This window comes from Neolamprologus multifasciatus, chromosome 10, assembly GCF_963576455.1.
Source record: "Neolamprologus multifasciatus chromosome 10, fNeoMul1.2, whole genome shotgun sequence".
NCBI classification, from domain to species: Eukaryota; Metazoa; Chordata; class Actinopteri; order Cichliformes; family Cichlidae; genus Neolamprologus; species Neolamprologus multifasciatus.
This window is the reverse complement of record NC_140448.1, coordinates 28,509,348-28,532,665: the sequence shown is the minus strand read 5'-3', so window position 1 is coordinate 28,532,665 and position 23,318 is coordinate 28,509,348. Positions and strand designations below refer to the sequence as shown.

At 40.4% G+C, this 23,318-nt stretch overlaps 3 protein-coding genes across 11 annotated transcripts in view; 1 reads left to right on the top strand and 2 right to left on the bottom strand.

The window, feature by feature from the left end:
• klf8 (Kruppel like factor 8) overlaps positions 1-1,642 on the bottom strand; it is a 93,352-nt gene extending 91,710 nt beyond the window's left edge. Inside the window, exons 1-2 of one of the 3 annotated variants that reach the window (XM_085173758.1) lie at positions 1,170-1,642; positions 686-866 (exon numbers count right to left, since the gene is read on the bottom strand). The gene's annotated coding sequence lies outside the window, so the exon portion shown is untranslated. The other 2 variants (XM_085173759.1, XM_085173757.1) reach the window with 2 other exon arrangements.
• On the top strand, positions 21-11,112 carry rbm41 (RNA binding motif protein 41). The gene is made up of 7 exons (XM_085173755.1): positions 21-546; positions 4,833-4,949; positions 5,896-6,088; positions 6,563-6,767; positions 8,119-8,636; positions 9,188-9,335; positions 10,339-11,112. Exons 1-7 carry the CDS (start codon positions 539-541, stop codon positions 10,473-10,475), a joined length of 1,326 nt encoding a protein of 441 aa, XP_085029881.1. The 5' UTR covers positions 21-538; the 3' UTR covers positions 10,476-11,112.
• Positions 7,815-21,962, bottom strand: cldn2 (claudin 2). 7 transcript variants are annotated; one of them, XM_085173773.1, is made up of 4 exons: positions 20,904-21,170; positions 18,162-18,840; positions 10,185-15,830; positions 7,815-9,328 (listed from the first exon to the last, which is right to left on the bottom strand). In XM_085173773.1, exon 3 carries the CDS (start codon positions 15,783-15,785, stop codon positions 14,967-14,969), a length of 819 nt encoding a protein of 272 aa, XP_085029899.1. In that variant the 5' UTR covers positions 15,786-15,830; positions 18,162-18,840; positions 20,904-21,170; the 3' UTR covers positions 7,815-9,328; positions 10,185-14,966. The 7 variants fall into 7 exon arrangements, 6 of the variants coding, with proteins under 6 accessions (XP_085029899.1, XP_085029901.1, XP_085029900.1 ...); XM_085173775.1 differs by having other exon boundaries at positions 18,162-18,296; XM_085173774.1 differs by lacking the exon at positions 20,904-21,170 and adding an exon at positions 17,873-17,968 and having other exon boundaries at positions 18,162-20,058.
• Positions 21,963-23,318: the final 1,356 nt, after the last annotated feature.

The following is a 23,318-nucleotide window of genomic DNA, read 5'->3' as shown; positions in this document are numbered from 1 at the left end:
AAATGTATCGAGGCTTTGCAGCATTCGGTTTGATAAATGTGACACCGTGCACAGCCAAGATGGAAGGAGGAGAGGCACAGCCAGTTCGGGTGAAAGATGTAGTCATAACCACACCCTCGGTAATAGAGAGGGGTGTGGCAAGTGCGAGGGCGTTGTTATTTTTTTATTTTCTTTTTCTTCAATAGGGATTTTGCACAAAGGAAAAAATGTAGTCTGCGTGTCAAGACTGATGAGGATTTGCATATTGAGCGCAAAACGGAGCCAAATAATGCAGAGGAGATGTGCAGTGTGTAATGTGCAGTCTAAGAACCTCAGGCTTTTTAGTAATCCCGGTTTTGCATTAAAAATGTTCTTGCTGGGGGGGTTTCAGCCGAAAATACCCATAATTTGGGGTTAGGTTAATATCACACATAGGTACGATACGCTGTCTTTATTAATTCCCGCAACTGTAAACATGAAAACGGTGCTAACAGTTTAGTTTCTGTCGGACTACATTTCCCATGATTCCACACCGGAACTGACAATTCTGCCAGGAAACATGAGGAGGTAAACAAAACTTTCAGTTATCCTTGTTGTATATTACTCGTTTCAAACATTTGTGCCACTTGAATCAAACGCGTTGGGTTTTAGACCCCGGTTAACGACGCTGTAAGGAAAAAAATAACAATGTAAATCCGTTACGTACCTTTTACGTCTACCTCAGGATGTTGTCATGGAGATAGCAGCTAAACTCATGTAGCGTTAGCTCATCTGTCAGGCTAGCAGCTTTACAAACTACTTTTACATGTTTATTCAGCACTTCTGTAGATTACTGTTAAGCACGGACCGTCTCTCGTCTCGTGGGAGAGTCTCCCGTTACCTTCGATCTGGATAATGTTAAAAGAAATTTAAAAAATAACAGAAATACGTTAGCGTCATCTCCTGCACACCAAAAGCAAGGTGAGGTTGTATTTTGGCTTCCTCTGTAGGTGGGATAGCATTGGGCTTTTTCAGAGCAACCACTCATGTTGTATTCATACAAATGCACCGTGAACAAAAGCACAAATAAAGTATGGTTATGTACCTTCTAAATTCAAAAACTGCTAAATATCTAAATAAAAATAAGCAGAATTCTTTGCACTGGAGAAGCATGCCCTACAGAGTTTACTAGTTAACGTGGGCTAATTTACCTGGGGCTGAAATCACGCTGTACAACAGTGCGGGGAAAAAGGTGTGCAACTGCTCCGAGGTCTGTTTTCTGTCGTTTGTTGGGTGTGTCAGGAGGGCTACCCAATGAGGAGTAACCAGGACGGACAGGATTAGGAATGCGTCTGTGAGACAGAGACAGGTCAGGTTGAGCAGCTTGGAGACATGGCATAGTCTGGGCGTGAGCAGAGGAGGGATAGTGGATATAATGGACAAAGGATGATGAAGATGGAGCTTCCTGGCAGGGGGAAAATAAGATGACTGCAGAAAGGATTTATGGATGTAGTGAAGGAGGATGTGCAGAGGGCCGACGTGACGGAGGAGGAATAGGATTAATAGATGAGATGGAGGCAGATGATCACCTGTGGTGAAAGTGTTCAAATATTCTAAAAACCTACCTTCTGGTTCTTTTCCCATTCACATTACCTTACCCTGAACGTGTGTGCGTGTATTCTTCAGGTAATGTGATAGACATAGAGATGTTCACAAGTAGCAGATTTGTGTTACATCAGGGTCGTTCCGTCTCAAATCATCAGATTTTTAGATCATTTTTTGCTCGACCAGCTCCAATTAATTTGACATATATGATGAGTTCTGTGAAATTTTAGCTTCAGTATTAAATACCTTCATAGATATTTATTTTTAAAGAGGCCTATCCAGCCACTTCTTTTTGCACTTTTGCATTTGAGCGTGACTATCTCAAAAACTAAAGCCTGAAATTTTTACTGGTCTTTCTTACTTAATACACGATCCGCTTTATGGTGGATCGAAAATACAGTAAGGACAGGTAACAGGAGCAGCAGTATATCAGATCATTTAAATGTGTGCAGGAGATGCAGAAGAGAGTGGAAAAACATAACTGCCAATGCAATTGCCATAAAAAACAAAAAAAGTAGAAAGTACCAGCAGTGCATATAGCGCTTGAGTAAAATACGAGGGAGCCTTAACACCATAGTTTCCATTTAAATAAACATGTATAAATCCATGTTCACCGGGTGCAACATCCAAGCTAACTCGTATGTAAGTCTATACGTTTAATAGATGTCAAAAGGTCACTGTACAAGTAGACTTTGGTGTTTCTTCACATCCAGCTGTTGTCTAAGGAGGTTGTAAAGAGAATGGCTGGACTTCTTTAAGTTTTGTGAAGACGTTTCACCTCTAATCCAAGAGGCTTCTTCAAACCGTGGAGAGTCCCAGGTATATGAAACCTAGAGAGGGTTGTCCATCAAGAGAGTTGTTGACCCACTATTAATCGTGTGCCTCATCACCTGAGCCAAGGTGAAACCACTGTGAGACTTTGCCTCACCCTATTATGTCATTTATTGAGGTCACCAGACGCAACATGTGAGTGGGGGTTGAGATGTCTGGGAAGGAATCACAAGACTGCATTGTAAGTTGTAGAACTGAAGTAGACATCTTCCCAAAACGTAAAGAAGTCCAGCCGCTTTCTTTCCAGGCTCCTTAGACTCCCATGACTTAGAGGAATGAGACATACACCCAGGTGTTGTTGAGATTCTGGCATCCAGAGATAAGGCATTTGTGGGAAGTAGGCAGAGCTGTTTGACAAACTGTAGGCTGTAGTGGGTGTTTTAGGCTACCAAGCACTCCTGGCTAAGGACCCTTAGAAAACTGGCTTGTGCTCTCGTTCTCTTTGACCTCAGTGAACACTTTCCTGATGACCTGATGATTGGCTGTCACTAGTTTTGGTCAATGTTTAATAGAATAATAAGATCTTTTTGTGAATTTTGGTCTTTCTAAGAGTCAGAAAGGATGAATGTCCAGTATGTGTTCGTAATTTAGTGAGGATGCAGTTTTTCCAAACGCGCCCTTCGCTCCTCACGTGTGGTCTCAAAACACCAAGACGTCGAGAGCAAAAACACGCACCTCAAGGCTTCTGAACAAGACTTCACTAACCAATGGGTGATGTCATGTTTGCAACATAAATTGCATGTGGCTCATGCAAACTATCTCCAGTCTATATTTAAGTCATAATTTTTGCCTGAAACTTATTGAAGATGTTTTTTGAGAAAAGAGCCTTATGTGTTATCCAATAATTCAGTACTACATCTTTAAAACAAATTTTATAGAATGAAATCTAATAATGATGCACCAGTGCTCAAATGAGCATCGATGGTAAGCAATATGTTTGCCCATGTTTATCTCCTAGCTAAAAAATCAAGAAGATGATATGCCAGAGAATTGAACTGGCACTTTTACTCAAAGCAAAACAGTACTTTTTCATTCAAAATTATAAGATTATTTCTTTAACCTTAAAACAAGTCCCACAGTCCTTCAGTGCTGCAGACAACCCCAGAGTCTGGGACAAGCAGTAGATATGACAGTGTGACCTCCTGCAGGGCATCTACATACATATATCAGTGCATATTGCAAAAACCCACTGCAAGCTTGCGTAATATTCTGTTTTGTGAAGATTTATAATTCCAAACTAATTCTGGCACTTGATAAAAGGATTTATAATGTAGGGATAGGCACTCCAAGACAGTATTTACTTTACAATAATTTACCAAGTAAGTTGTTTAATGATTTGCTGAAAAAAAGCAGTTATTTATTGGTACTAGAGGTAGGGATTTTTCAAAAACACAATGACAAAAAAACATATATGCGTCTGCTGTCGGCCAGATTCTCAATTTAATAAAAAAAATACAACTCAGCATCAGCAGTCTCAGATGTCCATATAATACAGCCATGTTTATTAAATTCAAAAATCTGCAATGGCCTGGTATAATTGCTCATATTAAATCATTTAGATCATTTTTCTAGCAAAAATACCCATTATCACTAATGTGAGAACTTTCTCTGATTCTCTGTGTTTGTATCTTCCTTCAGTACTGTGGGGTTTTCATCTCTTAGCAATTGTAAGTAGAGCAGGGCGATATGACCAAAAATATTTATCATGACATACATTTGAAAATTTGCAATAACGATATAACTGACGATATAATTGACACTAGACAAATTTATATTTATATTATATTATAAGGGGCACTGTCGATTTTCAGAAAAATCAAAGGATCGATTTTAAGTGTGCCATATTTTCCAAAAAATACGGTAATAACGACGGCCCGCTAGCATGCTCTACCAAAGATAGTGCTTTGTTGTGTATCTGACGGATGAAAGCTAAACCAGTTCCACACCACTTAAGTTTTTGCATTTTTACAAACCAATTCTGGTTCATCCGTTTCATTTAACAATCCGCTTTCGCCCTCCTCATTCTCCGTCGCCGCCATGCTTTTTCCGCCATGTGTGTATGAAAACAAAGGCACTGCGCATGCGCGTTATACCCATATTCTATCGCGATATTTCATTTTCTTATCGTTGCCCAACATTATACCGGTATTACTGTCAACTATGGCCCAGCCCTAGTTGTAAGCAGGTGTTGTTAATTTTATTTTGAAAATTCCAGGAAGCTAAAATAAATACAGATGTTATTACTGTTGTTTGCATAAGATGTGGTTTAGTAATTTCAGGCACTTTTTCTAGAAAGCCGTACTAGTTGACGCCTCCAACTTGATTCAGTCTTGTGAACTTAGTTGTGGCCTTTTTAGCCAGTTTGAAAAGGTATATCTCTTTTATATCAGCATCCAGTGAGTCTCTGAACTGCTGTGTGTCTGTGTTAAATTTGTCAGAGTGACCCGGCGACCCTGTGAGGATGGCCCGCTGCTGGAAGAGCAGGAGACCGAGGGCCAGCGGCAGCTGCATGGCCTCTTGCTGCAGCAGCTCCACACTGACGTCGACATTGAACGGTCAGAACAGGAGAAAGCATAATAAATGCATAAGATAAATATACATATTCAGACTTTCAAACACATGATCTGATATTCATTCTTGCATACACACGTTAGAGGAACAAGAGCCAAAAATAATCTTTCTCCCTTTAAAACCTACAGAAATAAGTTTTTAGGCATTCAAAAGATTCAGTAGACCTGATGAGCTGTGGAAGTCTTTCAAAATTTAGGAGATACAACTTGAAAAGTTTGATCACCTCTTGATTTAAATGGCAAGAAGTTTAAATGCAGTAGTTTAGTGCTTTGTATATGTGTTCCCCTCTTTGCAACCTTTGCGATGTTGGATTTGCCCTCAGTTTCATTGTATGTGTTAGATGTTACAGTGAATTAAAGATATTCTATTCTAAAGTAAGGGTGTGGAACAGTTGAAGGACCCTGATCACCTGTGAACCTGTAAAATCCATAAATTGTCTTTTAATTCAGCTCAGTTTTAAATCTAATACTGATATCATTTATTGGTCCAACTGAAGTCAGATCTGCTTGATATATATTTAGTTTTGGCGAGCTTGTGGTTTACCTCTCGCTGGATAAGATTCGTGTCACACAGTGATAATATATAAACATTAAAGCGAGAGAATCAGACCTGTTTTTGTGTTACTCAGTGGGAGGACAAAGCCATGCAGTTTCAATTGTACCGAACGCTCTGTGCTTTATAAAAGAAAAATCCCACACTCTTCTTGCTGTGAGGTGCTTCGAACAAAAGTGTCAGATGCTGTGTCATGTTATCCTCACCGTCCCACAGAGCAGCACAGCCCTCGGGGCTACAGAAACACACACAGTCTTTTCTCTTTCTAAAACATCTGAAGCCGCCATGTGACCTTTAAACCAGAGTCTCAGATAAGGCTACAGCTGCTTTTCCGGAGCTTAGTTTTGATCTCGTTCTGAAATCATTTTTGTCTAACAGATGTGTAGCCAAGAGGCAGTGCTTCGCCCCAGCGGCGCTTTATCGGCCGTTTGGGGAGCAGGCCGCGGGAGTGAAGAGCCTCTCCCAGTTCCAGGCCCTGCAAGATGGGGAGAAGGAACTGGCCAGCCTGCGGGAGCTGGGCCTGAATGACACCGAGATCCAGCTGTGGCAGAGCAGAGATGCAGCAGAGAAGGTAAAACAGAGGACAGAGAGGCGGCTCCAAACAGCAGAGGCTGGGTTTGTCTTGTGGTTTGGAGTGTTTCCACACCACAAGACATGTTGTGAGTCCATTATACAACTGTGTCAAAGACTTTTTGGAAAAAGTGTCCAAAACCTTTTTTTTTTTTTTTTTTTTGGGGGGGGGGGGGGGGGGGGAACCTGGGTAAACGAGATAGTAGAGTTTCTCCAACATGATCATGTATTTAAGTTTTTACTGGATAATGCGTAACTTAAATCTCAGAGACTTTGAAGTTTTTCCTTATGAATTTGTGGGGATCTTTTCACCAATTTCATCTCAGAGTATGCACAATGTTTATTGCATCAATGTAAGAGTTTCTCGAAAGTTTATTAATTATTTTAATTATTAAAGTTAATTATTTTTAGAGAAAAACACTCAAGCAAGGCTAATGCACACGTCCTTTACATGAATGCCTTTCTTCCAACACAGTCCCACGGTGTGTGTGCAGCTCCAGGTGCAAAGGAAGAGCGCCTGCAGGCAATTAAAGACAAAATCGCCGCCCGGATGGAGCTTCTGTCCCGCCCACAACGCTTTGCGTCCAGCCGGCCGCTGTCACGCCGGGAGATGGAGATCGAACAAGCCCTGTTTCATGGGAATGACCGGCTGGGTTTCCTCACAGCGCTCTATCATCGAGGTACAGAGTTGTTGGTGAAAAAGAAGTCACAGGTCAAAACTCAAATATTACACATTAGAGTCTTGATCGAGAGCATTACAGCAGTTTGAAAGAGTTGCCGGAGTAGGGACTGTATGATTTTGACCTTATGGGCCATAAATGATACCTTTAACACATCTTCAGTTCTGTTTTAGAAGTGACTAGTTGTGGTTTTTTTGTGGAACTGATAGTAAGGAAGCTCCAGGGTTGACCTCTCATCTGAGAGGCAACAGCTGCTTTCACTTTGAAAATTATTAAATTATATTTAAAAAGTGAACCCTTCCTTATTTTGAGCCATAAATATACTTTTACAGCAATGAGGTCATTGTTTGTACAAGCTGAAACTTCAGGCAGTTTTTTTCTACTATTAGGTCTATATCATGTAAAAAAAGCGGATATCCCCAATCTAAACATTTGAAGCACACAAGCCCCGCCCACATGCTGTTCAAGGGGCAGCCATTCAGGAGAAGAAAGTTTGAAGTAACCAACAAAATTAACCACTATTGACTTACAACTGTGTACTCTTAGCAGAGAAAAACAGATGAGCATTATCAGCCTTGCTGGCTCTGATTCCTGCTCTGCCATATGGGGTCCCACAGGGCTCAATTTTAGGGCCACTGCTTTTTGCACTTCTTCTGGAATTCATTCTTAGACAGTATGGGATCTATTTTCACTGCTATGCCGATGATACTCAGATCTATATCCTGAAGGAAGGATAACTTTTCAATTAAAATACATCTTGTAGGTCTTGATGACATGAAGTCTGGCTTTTTTGAGGTAAGGAGCTTGGCAAAGATAAAACCTATCCATTCTAGGCAGCATTTGGAGACAGTAACCATTTGACATCTCGACTGGATTACTTTGGGCAAAGCCAGTCTTCCCTCTTATGTCTTCTCTTAGTTAAAAATGCTGCATCGTGCCTTTTGCTTTACACGTAAATAAAGGTACATAGCACCTGTTCTGGCCTCACACCATTGGTTGTCTGTGCTCTTTAGAGTCAGTTTCAAAGTTCTCGTATTTGTCTTTAAATCCTAAAATGGTCTTTTCTGAGCTGGTTTACCTCTACTCTGCTGTCCAAGCTCTCAGGTCATATGACCACTTGCTCCTACATATACAGAAGTCTAAGCAGGAGTTCAGAGGGGACAGTTACCTAAGTTGTCCATTTTGAAACTCATCTTAAAACACATTTATCTTCCCCGTCCTTTGACCCAGCATGAGACAATAATTGTACTTGTTTTTATTATGGTAAAATTCAAAATGTAAAAAAATCTGCAGTCATCTGTCATAATTGTGTCATGTCAGGAAAGTGTAACCTGTGTTGTTTCCATCACAGATGAAGATAAGAAGGAGAACCAACAGGGGGCGTCATCCTCTGACCCACTGGACTCTATCTATAGAGAAGTTCTCAGGGAGCAGGAGGTGAAACAAGCTTCACAACACAAATCTGAGGGAGAACCGACAGGAGAACCACACACAGCTGAATCTGACCAATCACAAAACCAACAGACAGACAGAAATCAATCGAGAGACGCTTCTGACAGTCCGTCAGACCTGCAGGCTGGAAACAGTTGCTCATCCGTCCAGACAGACTCAGTTTCAGGCACCTCAGATCAGCAGCATGTTGAAAACAAACCAGAGCATCTGCAACTGGCTCCTCCGAGACAGATTAATATAAGCCAGCCAATCAGCAGCTTGTGCGGAACAGCAAAGGTGGGGCCAAGCAGACCACTGACTGTGACGGGGGAGATTGAGACAATTACAGATGAAGAAATCCTAAAGAACCGGGAATCAGATGAAGGGATCCGGAGCATTCCAAGGTTCCGAAACTACCAGCCGGGGAAACCCTCCAAGGTCTCAGCAGCTACCTTTGTAAACCTCACACTTTCATGATGATCCTGAAAGATCAGTTCCTTTATCTTTAGGGCAGCTGTGGCACCAAATGATTATTTCCACAGTTTCTGCTCTCAGCACTTCCCAGATTGTTGTTTCTATCTAACATAAAGGCATTACATCATCTGAAAGTGTGCACATCCACCTCTGCGTGTGGTGTATTTATTCCCCGTTCCCCATAGGGATAACATTAAAGGCACAGTGAAGCTGTATGTTGGCTGCACAGTAGCGCTGCTAAAATGACACATTAAAATGGAACAAATCCTCTCACAGCAATTAACAACCTTTAAGATGTGCAGGTTGAGAGGCACTCGCTTGTAAATTGAGCTTGATGATAATTGTTGTATACTGTAATTATAGTTTCCTGCGAGCACATCCAAGCTGCAGCTGGAAACAGAGGGCCACATCCTGGCATCATCAGATGTACTTTCAACACGACACAGTGCGACAGTCAAGAGATGGGCGCTACAGAACATGACCAGCTTCACTGTGCTTTCTCTCTCTTTGTGTAGGTCCTGTGTGTGAAGAACCTGAGCCCACAGGCGTCAGTGGCCCAGCTGGTGGCGCTGTTCTCCAGATTTGAGAGGACGGACAGGCCCCCGGTGCTTTACCGTGTGCTGACTGGGAGGATGAAGGGTCAGGCTTTCATCACTCTGCCAGGTGAGAAAGATAAAAGGTGAGAGTCGGGTAGTCTGAGGGCAAAATTATCTGCAATACAGCTAGGTGTGCAGCAGGGGGCGTTCAAGGAGATAGTACTCAATGAACGGGAAAGTAAAGTAATTCTTTACACTAGTTTCTACACAAAAAACTTCATGTTGTTTCAGTTTTTGCAAGTGTAGCATCGCAAATGAGTCTGCGCCCAAAATGCTGACATTCTGCTAAAGCATGATTGGTCCAGCTGGTTTTTACAAAAAATCCAATTTGTTGATGGGACCACCTCAATGGCTGAAAGAGGGGCATGTTAAACAGCATGTTAACAAGTATGCTTACAGCCTATGGATGGACTTTCTCCGCTCCACTGAAGGGGAATGGGGGTTTTTATGACTCGTCCACCTGGATATTAGCGTTAGGGGCATGGCTGCTTTGTCTGTGAGGCGTTAGAGCGTGTTATTGTTTGTTGAGCCTCCCCTTATGCTTACTAAAGAAACCTCTTTTATTCTCACTATGGATGGCACCTGGCACAAACAGTAACTAGGCGTTAGAGGCGTAGTTAGACCACAACAGGAACCTCCCTGTGTGTAAAAGAGCAGGTGGTTGTGTAGTGGTTGAAGGGGACTGGTATCAGGAGGCTCCTGCTCCAAATTCTCTGCTGCTACTGGTGGCTTCATGCCTGAAATCAAAATGGCGGAAGCCACGAAAGCAGCTCGTGGTGCTATGGCGTGCCTAGGCTTAACAGAAAAGTCTTTTACTACAATCAACATCAATCCATGCACATTCTGTCTAGAAAAAACATGATAAATTGATGAAAATTGGCCACAAGAAAACCTTACAGAGATTCAAAACACATACATTACATTTGTTCTGCAGCTCCACGGGGGTCCTTTCATTCCAGACTCTCCCCTCATGAAACCGGAAATCCAGAGTGGGAGTTGTTATTTTCCTTATTTAGTTTTTTGGTTCTTTCCTTGGGGTGTTACTTGGCGTGTTTCTTTTTCTTTGGCAGATGCTGAAACGGCCCAGAATGCCTTGCAGTTAGTCCACAGATACCGGTTGCTTGGGAAACCTTTGGTGGTCGAATTTGGCCGTGAACGACAGGAAGAGGAGAAACAGAAGGAGAAGGAAGGGCAGGAGAAGAAATAAAAAAACACAAGAAAAATGTTTTTTATGTAAATTAGACTGTTGTGAATGGCTGACACTAATGTCACAGTGTACTTATTTTTTGTGGATATAAAGTTGGATTCGTTGGCTTATTATTATCAGCAGTGTGTCATTTACTTTGATAATTAACGTATTTAAATGATCCAGAATCTTAAAACATCCAGTAACACAAATCTGTTTCTCGGGAAAAGCTTTTTGTTTATCGAGTCAGCTCAAGCATCTGATTCATGTCACACGAAGAGACTTCACATGAACTTATTTCATGTATAAAAACGCCCTTCATCATTTCACATCATTACTGTATCTACTTTAGAGTTTATCAAATGTTCTCTTTCTAGATTATTTAAAGCAATAATTATTTTATGTCTTTTTTTAGACTTGCAGTCCTAGTCGATGCACACAATCCACAGTTTTCAGCTTATATACATTTTCTTACATCTCCTTTATTTTCCACTGCAGTTTAACATGCAGGGCTTCTGTGAAGGTTTCAATAGTGGTTTAGGTGTGAGTTTACTGCTATTCCATATGTGGGCACTAGATGGAGCCATTCAGTCAAGGTTAAGAGAAGTTGACTGGATATGAAGTCGCAGCTTTTTGAGAGACTAAAAACTAAAATCAAGGTTGAAAAAACACCAACATTTTTTTTAACTTAAATAAAGGTAAAAACTAGACTTTAGAAATTATTTTATAAAACTAACAAAAATAAAAGAAATAAGCAGGAAACAATAGTTTTACTCTCTGTCACAGCCAGCATGTGGTATGTTTACTTTGGGGTGATAGATTGGACACTTTTTTGCACTCTTCTGAACATCTAAAAGCATTCCCCTGACAGATAATAAAAAAATAAACTAATTTAAAGTAAACATTTTTTTGTCCTTGTTCTCATCTTGTTAGTGTGCAGCAGCTCTAAGCTGCACTTCCTTCGCTGTTAAGCTAAAAGTAAGTTTGCAGGTGTGCCTATGGTGTAAAATTACCGTATGTTCTAATAGTTTGAATTCAATTATATTTTATTTCGTATAAGTACAATAAAATATAAACAACAGAAAGTACATTATGTGGAGGGGTTCTTCATATTAAACTCCAGTTAACCTGATGATTTTTGTCAGATTACAAATATAAGATTCATTTTTGGTAGCTGAATGAATTCAATCAATCCTTTTTTTGTTTGTTTTAGTAAACTGACACCTGTGCCGACACATGATTATGTTCTTTCTCATGCTGCATTGGTCGGTCAGCTGGTATCTTCAATATATTTATTTGGTAACTGTAGAGCACTGTTGTGTAATTCCTTAGTTTTTGGATCATAAAATGTTCTCTGCGTGAGAGTCAATGAGCTCTCGCAGCAGTTAATTGCTCTCTCAGACCCAGCGTTAGTCCAGGTTCATACAGTGTATGTATCATCTCCCCTGTGGAAATGTCTACAACCTTTATTTACAGCAGGTGTCTCTGAGTAACCGCAGTAACAGACACAGACCTCATTCACGAGGTGTTTACATTCCCATAAGAGCTGCGCGCACCTCTGTGACCCAGGGGTGCTCAGGAGGGTTCAAAGTGTGTTTTGAGTTTGTGTTTCACACAGCCTTGGTGTGCGTGCTCTCTGTCTACTTATCTACGGCGTTCTCATGCTCAAATATGTTTGGGTCAAGGGATTGTGGTGTGCAGGATTTTAGGTTAAAACTTGAAATGAACAGAAATCCTTACTGGTGTCCCCCACAGTGTGCATGTCTTTTCAGTATCACTTGCACTGTAATGTAGACTTGCAATTATGTATATAGCTTTAAGAGTCCTTGTACATCTAATAATTTTATGCATAAACAGAAGTTACAAATACGCTGATATATGTTGTGTGTAATTAATATTTTCGATTCATTCTAGTTAAGCTGACTTTGGCTAAAAGGGCAGAAAGACTAGTTTGAGGCAACTTTTCACGCCTCAGATCTCAGAGCCTTTATCGCATTTTGGTGGATGCAAACTGACCCAGTGAGCGGTCTCACAATGCAGCTATTAGTCGAACTCAAACTGCTTATTGATCGGACTAAAGTGAGGGTTTTGTTTGTTTAGGTCTGTTTGCGTTGGATTTCTGTTTGCCCTCGGTTCAGGGCTGCAATCTTTTTCCCGTTCAGAAAATGGGAAAACAGCAGCCTAAACGCAAACAACACTGGCAGTCTTTAAATATTAACAGCTGCAATTTAAAAGGCCATTCAAGTGTCAGATAGTTTGCTTTATTTCTAATGGTTATGTCAAACCTATTTGTCTGCTTCAGAGTAATCATTTAAGAAAAGTTACAACTCTAAATGCTTCCTTTAAAGCAGTTCATGGAAGTCACACTGTTTATTCATCAAACACTGGCACAGACTGACTCACTGCTGTGGACACCTGATGCACCAGAGCCATTATTGATTAACCTGTGCTCTTCCTTTCGGTCAATACATTTGCTTCTGTCTACAGTCCCTGCAAAACCACTTTGAAAGCACATCAGATCTCAATGGGGGAAAAAAATCATGCTGGATATCTTTACTGGTATGGACTGGGTAGTGTGTTTGGAACAAATGTGGTTCCAGTTTATGTTAGGCGAGCACATGGGTCACTCAGTGATCCCGAGACCATCACTGACCCACCACCAAACCAGTCATGCTGGATTATATTACAGGCAGCATAATGTTCTCCACAGCCTTTCCAAACCCTTTCCCGTGTGTCGCATGTCCTCCCAAGTACAGGGTCCCCACTAGAGGATGTTGAGCCCTCAGGCCACCCTCACAAAGTTTCTGATTGTTTGGTCAAACATTCACACCAGTGGCCTGCCAGAGGTCATTTTGTAGCTCTCCTAGAGTAACTACGTGTCTCCCAGAATCTCCTCCATGCTCTTGAGACTGCACTGGGAGACACAGCAAACCTGGCAATGAAGCATATTGATGTGTCATCCTGGAGGAGTTGGACTGCATGTGCAACATCAGTGACATTGACTCTATCCAAATGCAAATCTAGTGAAAAAATGCAGTCCTTAAAGATGAGGAAGGGAAAAAATATCACCGGCCTCCACCTGTTGTCTCATTGTTGCCCCTCTAGTGCACCTGTTGTTAATTTCATTAACACCAAAGCGGCTGAAACTGATTAACACCCAGTCTGCAACTTAAACGACCAGATTAATATCGCAGAGGTTTAAGACTCGATGGTAAACTCGGATTAAAACGTGTTCCTTTAATATTTTTTTTTGCAGCGTATACTAGTTTAACCCGTGCTTTTCATTTAGGTCAGTACATTTGCTTCTGTCTTTAGTATCTGCAAAACCATTTTGAGGGAAAAAGCAGTGTAGGAGGCAAGAAAAGCTCTGCAAAAGGCGTGTAGGAAAAGTTTACATTTATTTCCAAATACAAAAGAGTACAATGCAGAAAAGGATGCTTGTGGTCATTTAAAAATGGAGTCATCACAGAGTTTGTCCAGTGAAAACTTCATTGTGTCGTCGTTGTCTGTGGCGCAGAGAGGTCAATGTACACATAGACTGTATAGAAAGGATGGATGCAGCCATCGCGCTGTCACCCATTGGTTTGCAAAGTCCAGTTTTTAAAGCTTTGAGATGATGAATTTCAAAGTGTTGTGAAGACTTCCTAACTTGAAGCGTACGCTGATTTATTGCTCTTTTGAATTGTATTCAGTGAGACTCATGAGGTCATCAGTAAAGTCTTTGCTAAGGGAATCATATAGGGGGACTTCTATACAAGCTTAATTTGCCCCTTGTTGGTCGTTACAAAGGATTCAGATTAAAGACGTTAATATCATGATTTTCCCTTTTCAAATTTAACAAATATTCTTTATATTTTGCATGACTGGAAATCTCATTGTGATACACTGATATTAATGTACAAGGCACTTGTAATTCTTTGAAAATGCATTCAAATTTTCAAATAGGATGGAAATTAATACAATTTATAGTTATAGTTTACATTTTGCAGGCACAGTCGTACATCGGTTTCAGGTAATACAGTACTGTGAGAAGTATTCTTTCTGATTTAGATTAGAAACATCCATTTTGGCTGCTATGTAGAAAACTTTTAGTCAGATTTTTACACATGCAGCAAAAGCTAGGCATCTATGTAGCTAATGAGAACGCGTTCACGTAATGAAAACCGTTCATAAACTGTTTTTATTGACAATGTCTTCATGTATTTTTCCTACATTTTTGTCTACTTTGTTTATATTTCACAAGGATAGTAAAAGACTGATAATAAAGATAAAAAGTGACAATTTTCTATCAATGCAAACGCGTGAAAACTATAGAGAACAGGTCAAACAAGTACAGAAACACAACTTTAATAGTTCTGCTGTGTGATTTTGTTGAAATTTCACAATTGCTTCTCAAAAAAATCCAGCAAACACTGACAATGTGCGTTCATTTAGATACACTATAAGAATACATTTATTAAACTTAAGCTGTGAGGCAGTTACAGTTAAAGGTGTAATGGACAGGTGGACCCCTCAGACATATCCTGTGATGTCATATCCTGCTGCAGTGGGCTTCCTAGCTCGTTGGGCTCCATGCGTACCCTCTGAACTGCCACTTGCACTACGAATTAGTGTCTGCCCCCTGCTGGGGGTATTGACACCCCCCACCTGCAGGGTGGGGTTGCGGTAGGTCTGTGAGGTTGTTCGTACACCTGTGCTCGATATGCCGCCTCCTACTGGGTACGGATATCCGCCTCCGTGGCGTCTCCCACGGCCACCTTCCTGCTCTTCACAACACGACACACATAGCATCCCCCCACCCAGCATGGAAATGAGTGCAGAGGCCAGCCCAGTGTATAGGCACTCTCCGAGTTCATACTTCATGCTTTGAGGTACGTTTGGAAGGTAGAAGGTCTTAACCACCTCGTGTGTGGTCCACGCCACGGGTACGAGAGCCAGAAAGCCTGCAAAGACAAATAACACCCCACCTGCACCGGCTACACGACTCTTAACCCCACCAGAGCTCTCCAAGCAAAGCGTGCACTGCATTCCCAGAGTTGCCATAGCGATTGCAAGGATAGACAACACTATGGAGATGACCATGAGGGCACGAGCAGCCTGCAGGTCCGAAGGCAAAGCCAGCATTGAGTTGTAGGTCTCACATTGGAAGGCCCCCGTGCTCTGATAGACGCACTCCATCCACAGGCCCCGCATGTTATCCACAGCTGTGACAATATTGGAACCAACGTGTGCAGAAATCTGCCAGTATGGAAGTACTGTGGCCACCAGGGTCCCCAGCAGCCCCAGTAAGCCCAGGAAGAAGCCCATCAGCTCCAGAGCTGCTGATGCCATAGCCGTAACTGTGATCACCCAGAAGCAACCAGAAGTGACGAGCTCCTGCAAAACCCACAGAAATATTTAATTAAATACTATAAATAAATGAATACTAAATAATAATTTTGTCATAACTGCAAAAAAGGCAACCAATTAAACTAAATTATATAAAATTCTCATTAATTAGCTGCAAAATATTGGTTAAAGAAATGTAATTACAATAGCTGTAATTTGGTCACATTACTATACAAAATATAGTAAATATTTTTGTTATATGTGCTTTTTTTAAATGGAGATTTACTGCCTAAAAAAATCAGGTTGTAATATTAAAAAAACAGGCTTTAGTTTTGTTAGCTTGCTAAGTATGCTAATAGAGGAAAGTTGTAAAATACTAGATGATATAACATTCATTACGATTTTACAGAGTAAGATTCATATTTTAGATAATACTTTAAAACATTATTGCGTTTTTTTTTTTTCTTTAGTTTTAGCATTAGTTTTAGCTTTAGCATTGTCAGGTAGCAAGCTAACCAGTTATACTAGCTAATTAAAAGTAGCCTAAATCAAACAGTTTTGTTTTTAGTTCTTCATTTCTCACATTTTGTTAATGTCATTTAGTTCAAGTGTTGTGTGCAGAGTAGCTTGGATTTTCAATTACAGTTTATTGTAACTTAAACGTTTTAAGTTTAATGCTAACCTTGTAATCACAGGAGAGGAAGCTAAGCAGCATTCAGATGAACATCATTACATTTCATTTCTCACACACTCACCGGCCATGCACACTTATGTACACTTTGTTAGTTCTGGGTTTGATTCAAGGTGCTGGAAACATTGCTTAGAGATTCTGATCCATGCTAACATTTTAACTTTGTGTACTTTCAGCTGATTGGTTGGCTGCACATCTATGATGCAAATCTTTGATGTGCACCATATCCCAAAAGGTGTTCTAGTGCAGCGGTCCCCAACCTTTTTTGCGCCACGGACCGGTTTATGCCCGACAATATTTTCATGGACCGGCCTTTAAGGTGTCGTGGATAAATACAACAAAATAAAACTAGTACCGGTACCGAAAAAAAGAAATTTATTCATAACACACGTGAAAAGACCCAGGAAAACCAAGTAAACAATAAAAACGATAACAAAATAACGCTGAAAACCGATAAAAACCCTGAAAACTATACATTTCACACCTGAGCCTCAACTCTCGCGGCCCGGTACCAAACGACTCACGGACCGGTACCGGTCCGAGGCCCGGGGGTTGGGGACCGCTGTTCTAGTGGATTGAGATCTGATGACTGTGGAGGTTCAAGAAACCAGTTTGGGATCATTCAAGCTTTGTGACATGGTGGATATCAAGCTGGAAGCAGCCATTAGTAGACTGTGGTCACAAAGGCATGGACACTGTCAGCGATACTCAGGTAAACTGTGGTGTTTCTGCGCTGCTCTGTTGATACTAAGGGGTATAAAATACGGGGAACAGGGGCACATTTACCTCTATACAGTGTCCTGTCTTCTTTTAACAATTCTGGACTTTCGGGAGAGGGATGTTGTCACTCTGAGGTATGAAAAGCCTTCACTGATACAGGTGTCATCTGAATGGCAACATGTATTGCTCTGAACTTTGCATAGAACCAAGCTACCAACTCCAGAGGTAGTAAAGCACGTACCATTTTTCCTGTTTAGTCCAGAGGACATGGCATCCATGTTTTACAAAAAGAATTTCAAATTTAAATTCGTCTGACCACAGAACAGATTTACAGTTTGCCTCTGTCCTTATTAAATGAGCTCTGACCCAAAGAAATCATCGGCCATTCTGGATCATGTTCACATACAGATTTCTTATTCTGTCCTATTTGGTCCAGTTTGTGTTTAGTGAATGACTAGAAAGATTCAGTTCAAGTATTATCTGTGTAATCTACCGCTGACACAGTGGCAGGTGACACTGGCTGTTTGAACAATATTCCCACCAGAGAAATCAAAGTAATTTTAGTTCATACAGTTCACACCACTAAAACCAATGCACAGTAACCCACCAAAAAACAAATCAGCGTTCTTTAAGTGTAAAGAAATTCAAGTATTCATTGAAAACCTTTAAATTTACTGACAAACTTTGCTCTGTTCCCTTATTCAGACAGGGTCACCACAGTGGGTAGCTCCACATGTGAGATTTGACCGATGTCCTTCCCAAAGGGAACTATGTCCTGTAAAAGAGAATGTGAAACGGATACTTAAATCCTTAATTGGCATCTAAGCCACATTTATAATAGCTAAATTCTTCATTCACTGTCAAAGTCAATTTTTGTGAGGTGTTACATTGATTCAGTTTTGCAGTCCACACATCCTTCCTTCTGAATAAACAGTGACAACACACACAGCTCACTTCCATGCATTTACCTGAGAGTGCTGCAGGTTATAGAACAGCCAGGCGCTGAACTAGTCGAAGATTTTTTCCTTTGCTGCAGGGTGTGAAGTTGCAGCTGGAGCGGAGGATGAGGAGGTAGAGGATGAAGACAGAGCAGAGCCTGCAGCCTGCACAGATTAGATTCACCACTGGTATTTCTGTTGAACCTGCTTGCTCCTGCTTCTCCAGTAGAGAAAATGTTGCCTTTTTCTTGCTGTATCAGACTCTGACTGCTTCCTCAGACCTTGACATAGTCACAGCTGCTGTACTTTTAAAATGCCACTTACTCTGCTGCTGCTTAGATTAGACCGAGGGAGCCAAGAAGGGGAAAAAAATACTTCTTTCAGAAATGAGAGAAGAAGAAATACAGTCCTCTGGACTGCCTGTTGCAGGCTATCCACTTTAAAACAACAACAGAGAAGGATAAGAGACACCAGTGTTCCTGAACATTGTGTCTCTATCACCGTCTCATCTGTGTCTCGTGTTTGCGTATCTCTGTCCCTCATCCAGACCTTCACCTACTGTCATGTATACACACTGACATCTGTGTGACACACATATCCCGGTTGGTCAGACAGCTTAATCATTCTCTCATCTGTCATTTCTCCAAAACAGACCTTTGGTATGTTGGCGGCAACAGGCTGACCCAAAAACTAAAGGTACTGTGGACCCCTGTGTGTGTGAGAGAGAAACAGTTTCAGGAGTTTCATTAGCTTTTCGTAAGTGAAATTAACCAAACGTGTAATCATCAAGAAAAACGCCTAAATCAGTCATCCTTTTATGGAACTGGAAAAAACATCCAGCTCACTCTGCAGAAATTTTAAGAAAAAAATGCTTGTGAGCACTTCTTTGCATTTTTAATTAAAATGAGCAATGAAATCAAACACCCTTAGGTGATAAACGTTACAAAAGGACGATGGGGAAAAAAAGCATATTTTTTATTATTTTTATTTAATTTCATATTTTGCAAGTGTGGGGTCCCCAGCAGAAATTGTTTTAGTTACATATTAATCTGCTCAATTTACTCAGGGTTGTTTTTTTAATGCAGAGACATGTTTTGACCTCTTATATTATAGCTACAGGGCAAATGTCCTTCTCAGGAATTCTAATTTCGACTTTGTTTGCCTAAGTTGGGTTCTCTTTCTACTTTTAACACTTGTTGTTTATGTTTTAGAAATATCATGAAGACTTTCCTCATATTTTTTGGACTGAAAAATATATATGTTTTTACAAAAATGAGACACAAATGATCAGTTTCAAAATTATCTAATGTTTATATTTTTAGCCCAGAGGCTTAAAACAATCATAATATGAAAACTTGATCAAGAAAAAAAAAAACTACTTCTAGTAAGAGGTAAATCAATGATTATATATCCAGTGAGCTACCCAGTGTTACATGGCAACATGTTATAACTGAGCAATTAACAAAGAAGTAATGCTGGTTGCATATGGTCACAAACCTTTTGGCGTTTTATGTTCAGGCAGGGTAGCCAAAAAGTCAACCAACCAGCTTGTCTCATTAAAGCAACTTATTTCTTTACACTTAAAATATTTTTGCCCAATTTTATATTAGATATTAGCGGAATTTAGTGGTGCTAATGTGTTGAAATATTGTTGTAATTTATGTGATTTTATTATATAATATGATTATATGTTGCCTAAAGCAAGAAGAATGTGTTATAGCTAGTTAGCTAGCTATAGCTATGATTAGGGGATACGCTAAGGTAGGCTAAGCTAAGCTAAACTAAGCTAAGTTAAGCTAAACTAAGCTAAGATAGCCAAGATATAGCATATAAGAAATAGCTCAACAAGGTCAAATGTACACAAAAGAAAATAATAAAGATAAAATAGATCCAAAAATTTTGAAAAATCTAATATAGGAACTCAACAAGTTGAAATAAAAAATATTATAAAATGCTATATTACAAAAAATGCTATGTAAAGTAGTAAGTTTTACACAGAGAAAAAAATGATTTATAAATAGAGTAAATTCTAATATAAAGCAATTTTGCAAACTAAAGGTAATTTTTTAAATAAATAAATATGTTTTTAGAGGCAACTAATGACTTCCTCCAAGCTGTCATTTTATCTTTAGCTGCCTTTATATTAAATAGGAGGTGTATATAAAACACAGAATTTGTAAAGCATGAACATCAGACACAAAACCAGCAAATTTCCCAAATGAATTAATTCTGCAGTTCTGTTTTAAAGTTCAGGCGTTATCATCTTATACTTTATTTATGTTTAAATGCAAATTTTAATGAATCAGAAAACATTTTCATGGCATCTCCCACCATCCACACTCAAACCTGCCATACAGTGGCGTAATTTCCAGGGGGGTCAGGGGGGTTATGATCCCCCCAATAATCAGACACAACCAATATAACCCCCCCCCCAAAAAAATTATGAATTATCTTGCATAAATAGGCTGTTGATTTTCTTTAGTCATTTCAGGTATTACCAGCAAAATAGCTGCATGTTTAATCATCTGGGAATTTACCCAGATTTATTTATTTATTTGGACAGAGATCTCAACCCCCCCCCCCCCCCCCCCCCCCCCCAATGCTCAGCACAAAGTTACGCCGATGCTGCCATAATATATTACTTCTGGGTGAGGCTGACACCAGACTTGGCCGGCTTCTGCCTATCATCATTTATCAAATGTTTTCAGGCTTGCCAGTCTGAAGGCTGTTAATTCACAGAGGCAGAAAATTACAAAGGCAAATGATACCTACCATGGTTACCATGGAGGTGGATCTACTGCTGATAGACGAGAGGGATGGTCCTTCCTTGTTGGTCAGTGCCGTGTAAGTTGTTGACACCACGCACCATAAGAGTGTGCATGAGCAGTCATTACAGTCAGCTGGTTTGTCGAAGTTGAGCCCTCAGTTTCTAATCCTTCCAGTCGGCCCTCACATGGCAGCGGCATCATAATGGGATTAGAGTATAATCCAGTCACTTCCCCTCCAAAGCAGGCTGAGGGGGCAACGTCCACACACTCAGAAACACTGAGCCATTATTACAAAGCACAGAAAGGCATTATCTGGGCACGCTGCATATTAATGTGGCAGCTTAGGTCAGCCTGTGACCCTTTGTTATACTCTTGTGACTCTGACTGGTGCATACTTTCTGTGAATTAATGAAAAGAGCCAAAGAATATGAAACTGTTCCTATCACAACTTTATAAATCACTCCGTAACAGCATGCAAATGTATGCACAATATGATAGGCCCACTTTTATTTATTCTGTCTTTAAGAAATAAAATATTCTGCCACTACTGTGCATTTCTGCTCACTTTTATCTACCTGCTACACTCGACAGCACCTACTTAATGAAAAACACTTCTGACTGTCTGGATGATTTAAAATCCTGAATGGATTTCCTTCAACTAAATCATAGCACAGCTGAGGTAACTGTATTTGGCCCCCCTCTACCTCTCTCGATATCTTAAAAAAATGCACTTGGTTAGTGTATTTCTTTCAGCTTAATAACATTTTTAATAAATGTTCTTACTCCTCGTCTATTTGCTGTCATGCTGATGCCTTTTCTATGTTTGGTGGATATCATGATTTGCATTTTTTCATAGTCCTTTGCGGTCTATTCTATTAATATTATTATGTAGATGGCTTGTATACCTCACTGTGCTATATAAATATAATGAATTGACACCACTAATCTGGGAAATGCTTAAGCTTTGACTCGACTATATGAGCAATAGTATGCGGACAGCTACACATCATACCCATAAGTAGCTGCTGAACACGTCATTTGAACTCTCAGTGTTAATCTTCTGTTATAATAACCTAAACAACTCAGCCCAGCTATGGGGATTTGCTCCCATTCTCCTCAGGCACATTAGTGAGCCCATTGATGCTGTAATAAGGCTCAGAGTTTATCCAAGAAATGTCAGATGGGGTTGAGTGAGTCAAGTCTCAGTGGTTTGAAGTGTCTCGCATCTCAGCAGCACAAGTTTCAGCAGTAAAATTAAAGAAGCCCTTTAGAGCATTATCGCAGTATCTTTGACTCGCAGGTTGTTGAAGGGCTTCCCATGATTCAATGAACAATTTCTCTCTTATCTTTCCCCTCAGCCCCCAACCTGTGGCAGCAGATAGCTAACCCTCTCTGAGTTTGCTTCTGCTGGAGGTTTCTTCCTGTTTGAAGTGAGTTCTTCCTTCCCACAGTCGCCAAGTGCTTGCTCACAGTGTTATGGAGTCTTTTCCTCGTATTGAAAAGCAGTTGCTGAGGCCGCAGTTGTTGTGAGCTGGTGCTGTGGAAGAAATTGAATGAATTTAATTGTTTTTAAAAGGTTTTGTCTTTGCGTGCGGTTTCATCTCTTACACTGTCTCTGCCTACGATCATATTTCCATCCATCGATCCATCCATGTAAGCCAAGTCAAGTACCTGATAGTGTGTAAGTTCAGATTTAGGTTAAAAATCTTTGAAAGATGCTTAGTTCAGTTACCTAACATAGGCTGCTATGCCACATGTAGCTTCAGATACATTTTTAAATACACTTTTGCCCCTTTTTTCTAATTGCTTACACCAAGTGGCGCACCAAGTGGCGCACCAAGTGGGGCGATCGTGGCTCAAGCGTTGGCAGTTCGTCTTGTAACTGGAAGGTTGCCGGTCCGAGTCTCGGTTGTTGTGTCCTTGGGCAAGACACTTCACCTACCGCCTACTGGTGTTGGCCAGAGGGGCCGATGGCGCGATATGGCAGCCTCGCTTCTGTCAGTGCGCCCGAGGGCAGCTGTGGCTACAACTGTAGCTTGCCTCCACCAGTGTGTGAATGAATAGTGGAATTGTACAGTGCTTTGAGGGCCCCGAAAAGTGCTATATAAATGCAATCCATTATTATTATTAAGTGCACTCTGTGAGATTTTACGTAATTATAACAACAAACATCATCTCTTTTAATGTTCATTTGGTGTGTATTAGTGATAAAAGGTCTGCATACTAGTATACAAATTTTCTGTTAACCCCAGAAGAGGGCGCCAAACTTCAGGTTAAACTTGCCATGCTTAATATACTAACTTAACCAAAGAGAGTGGTTAAGATCAAATAAAAAAAAATCAAAATTTATTTATAAGCACATTTAAAAACAACACGGGTTGAGCCAAGGTGCTGTACATAGTAGAGATCAAATAGTAAA

Coding starts and splice junctions, on each gene's coding strand:
- rbm41 (XM_085173755.1), top strand. Junction 4,950..5,895: donor ACTGACGTCGACATTGAACG/GTCAGAACAGGA, acceptor TTTGTCTAACAG/ATGTGTAGCCAAGAGGCAGT. Junction 6,768..8,118: donor CACAGCGCTCTATCATCGAG/GTACAGAGTTGT, acceptor TTTCCATCACAG/ATGAAGATAAGAAGGAGAAC.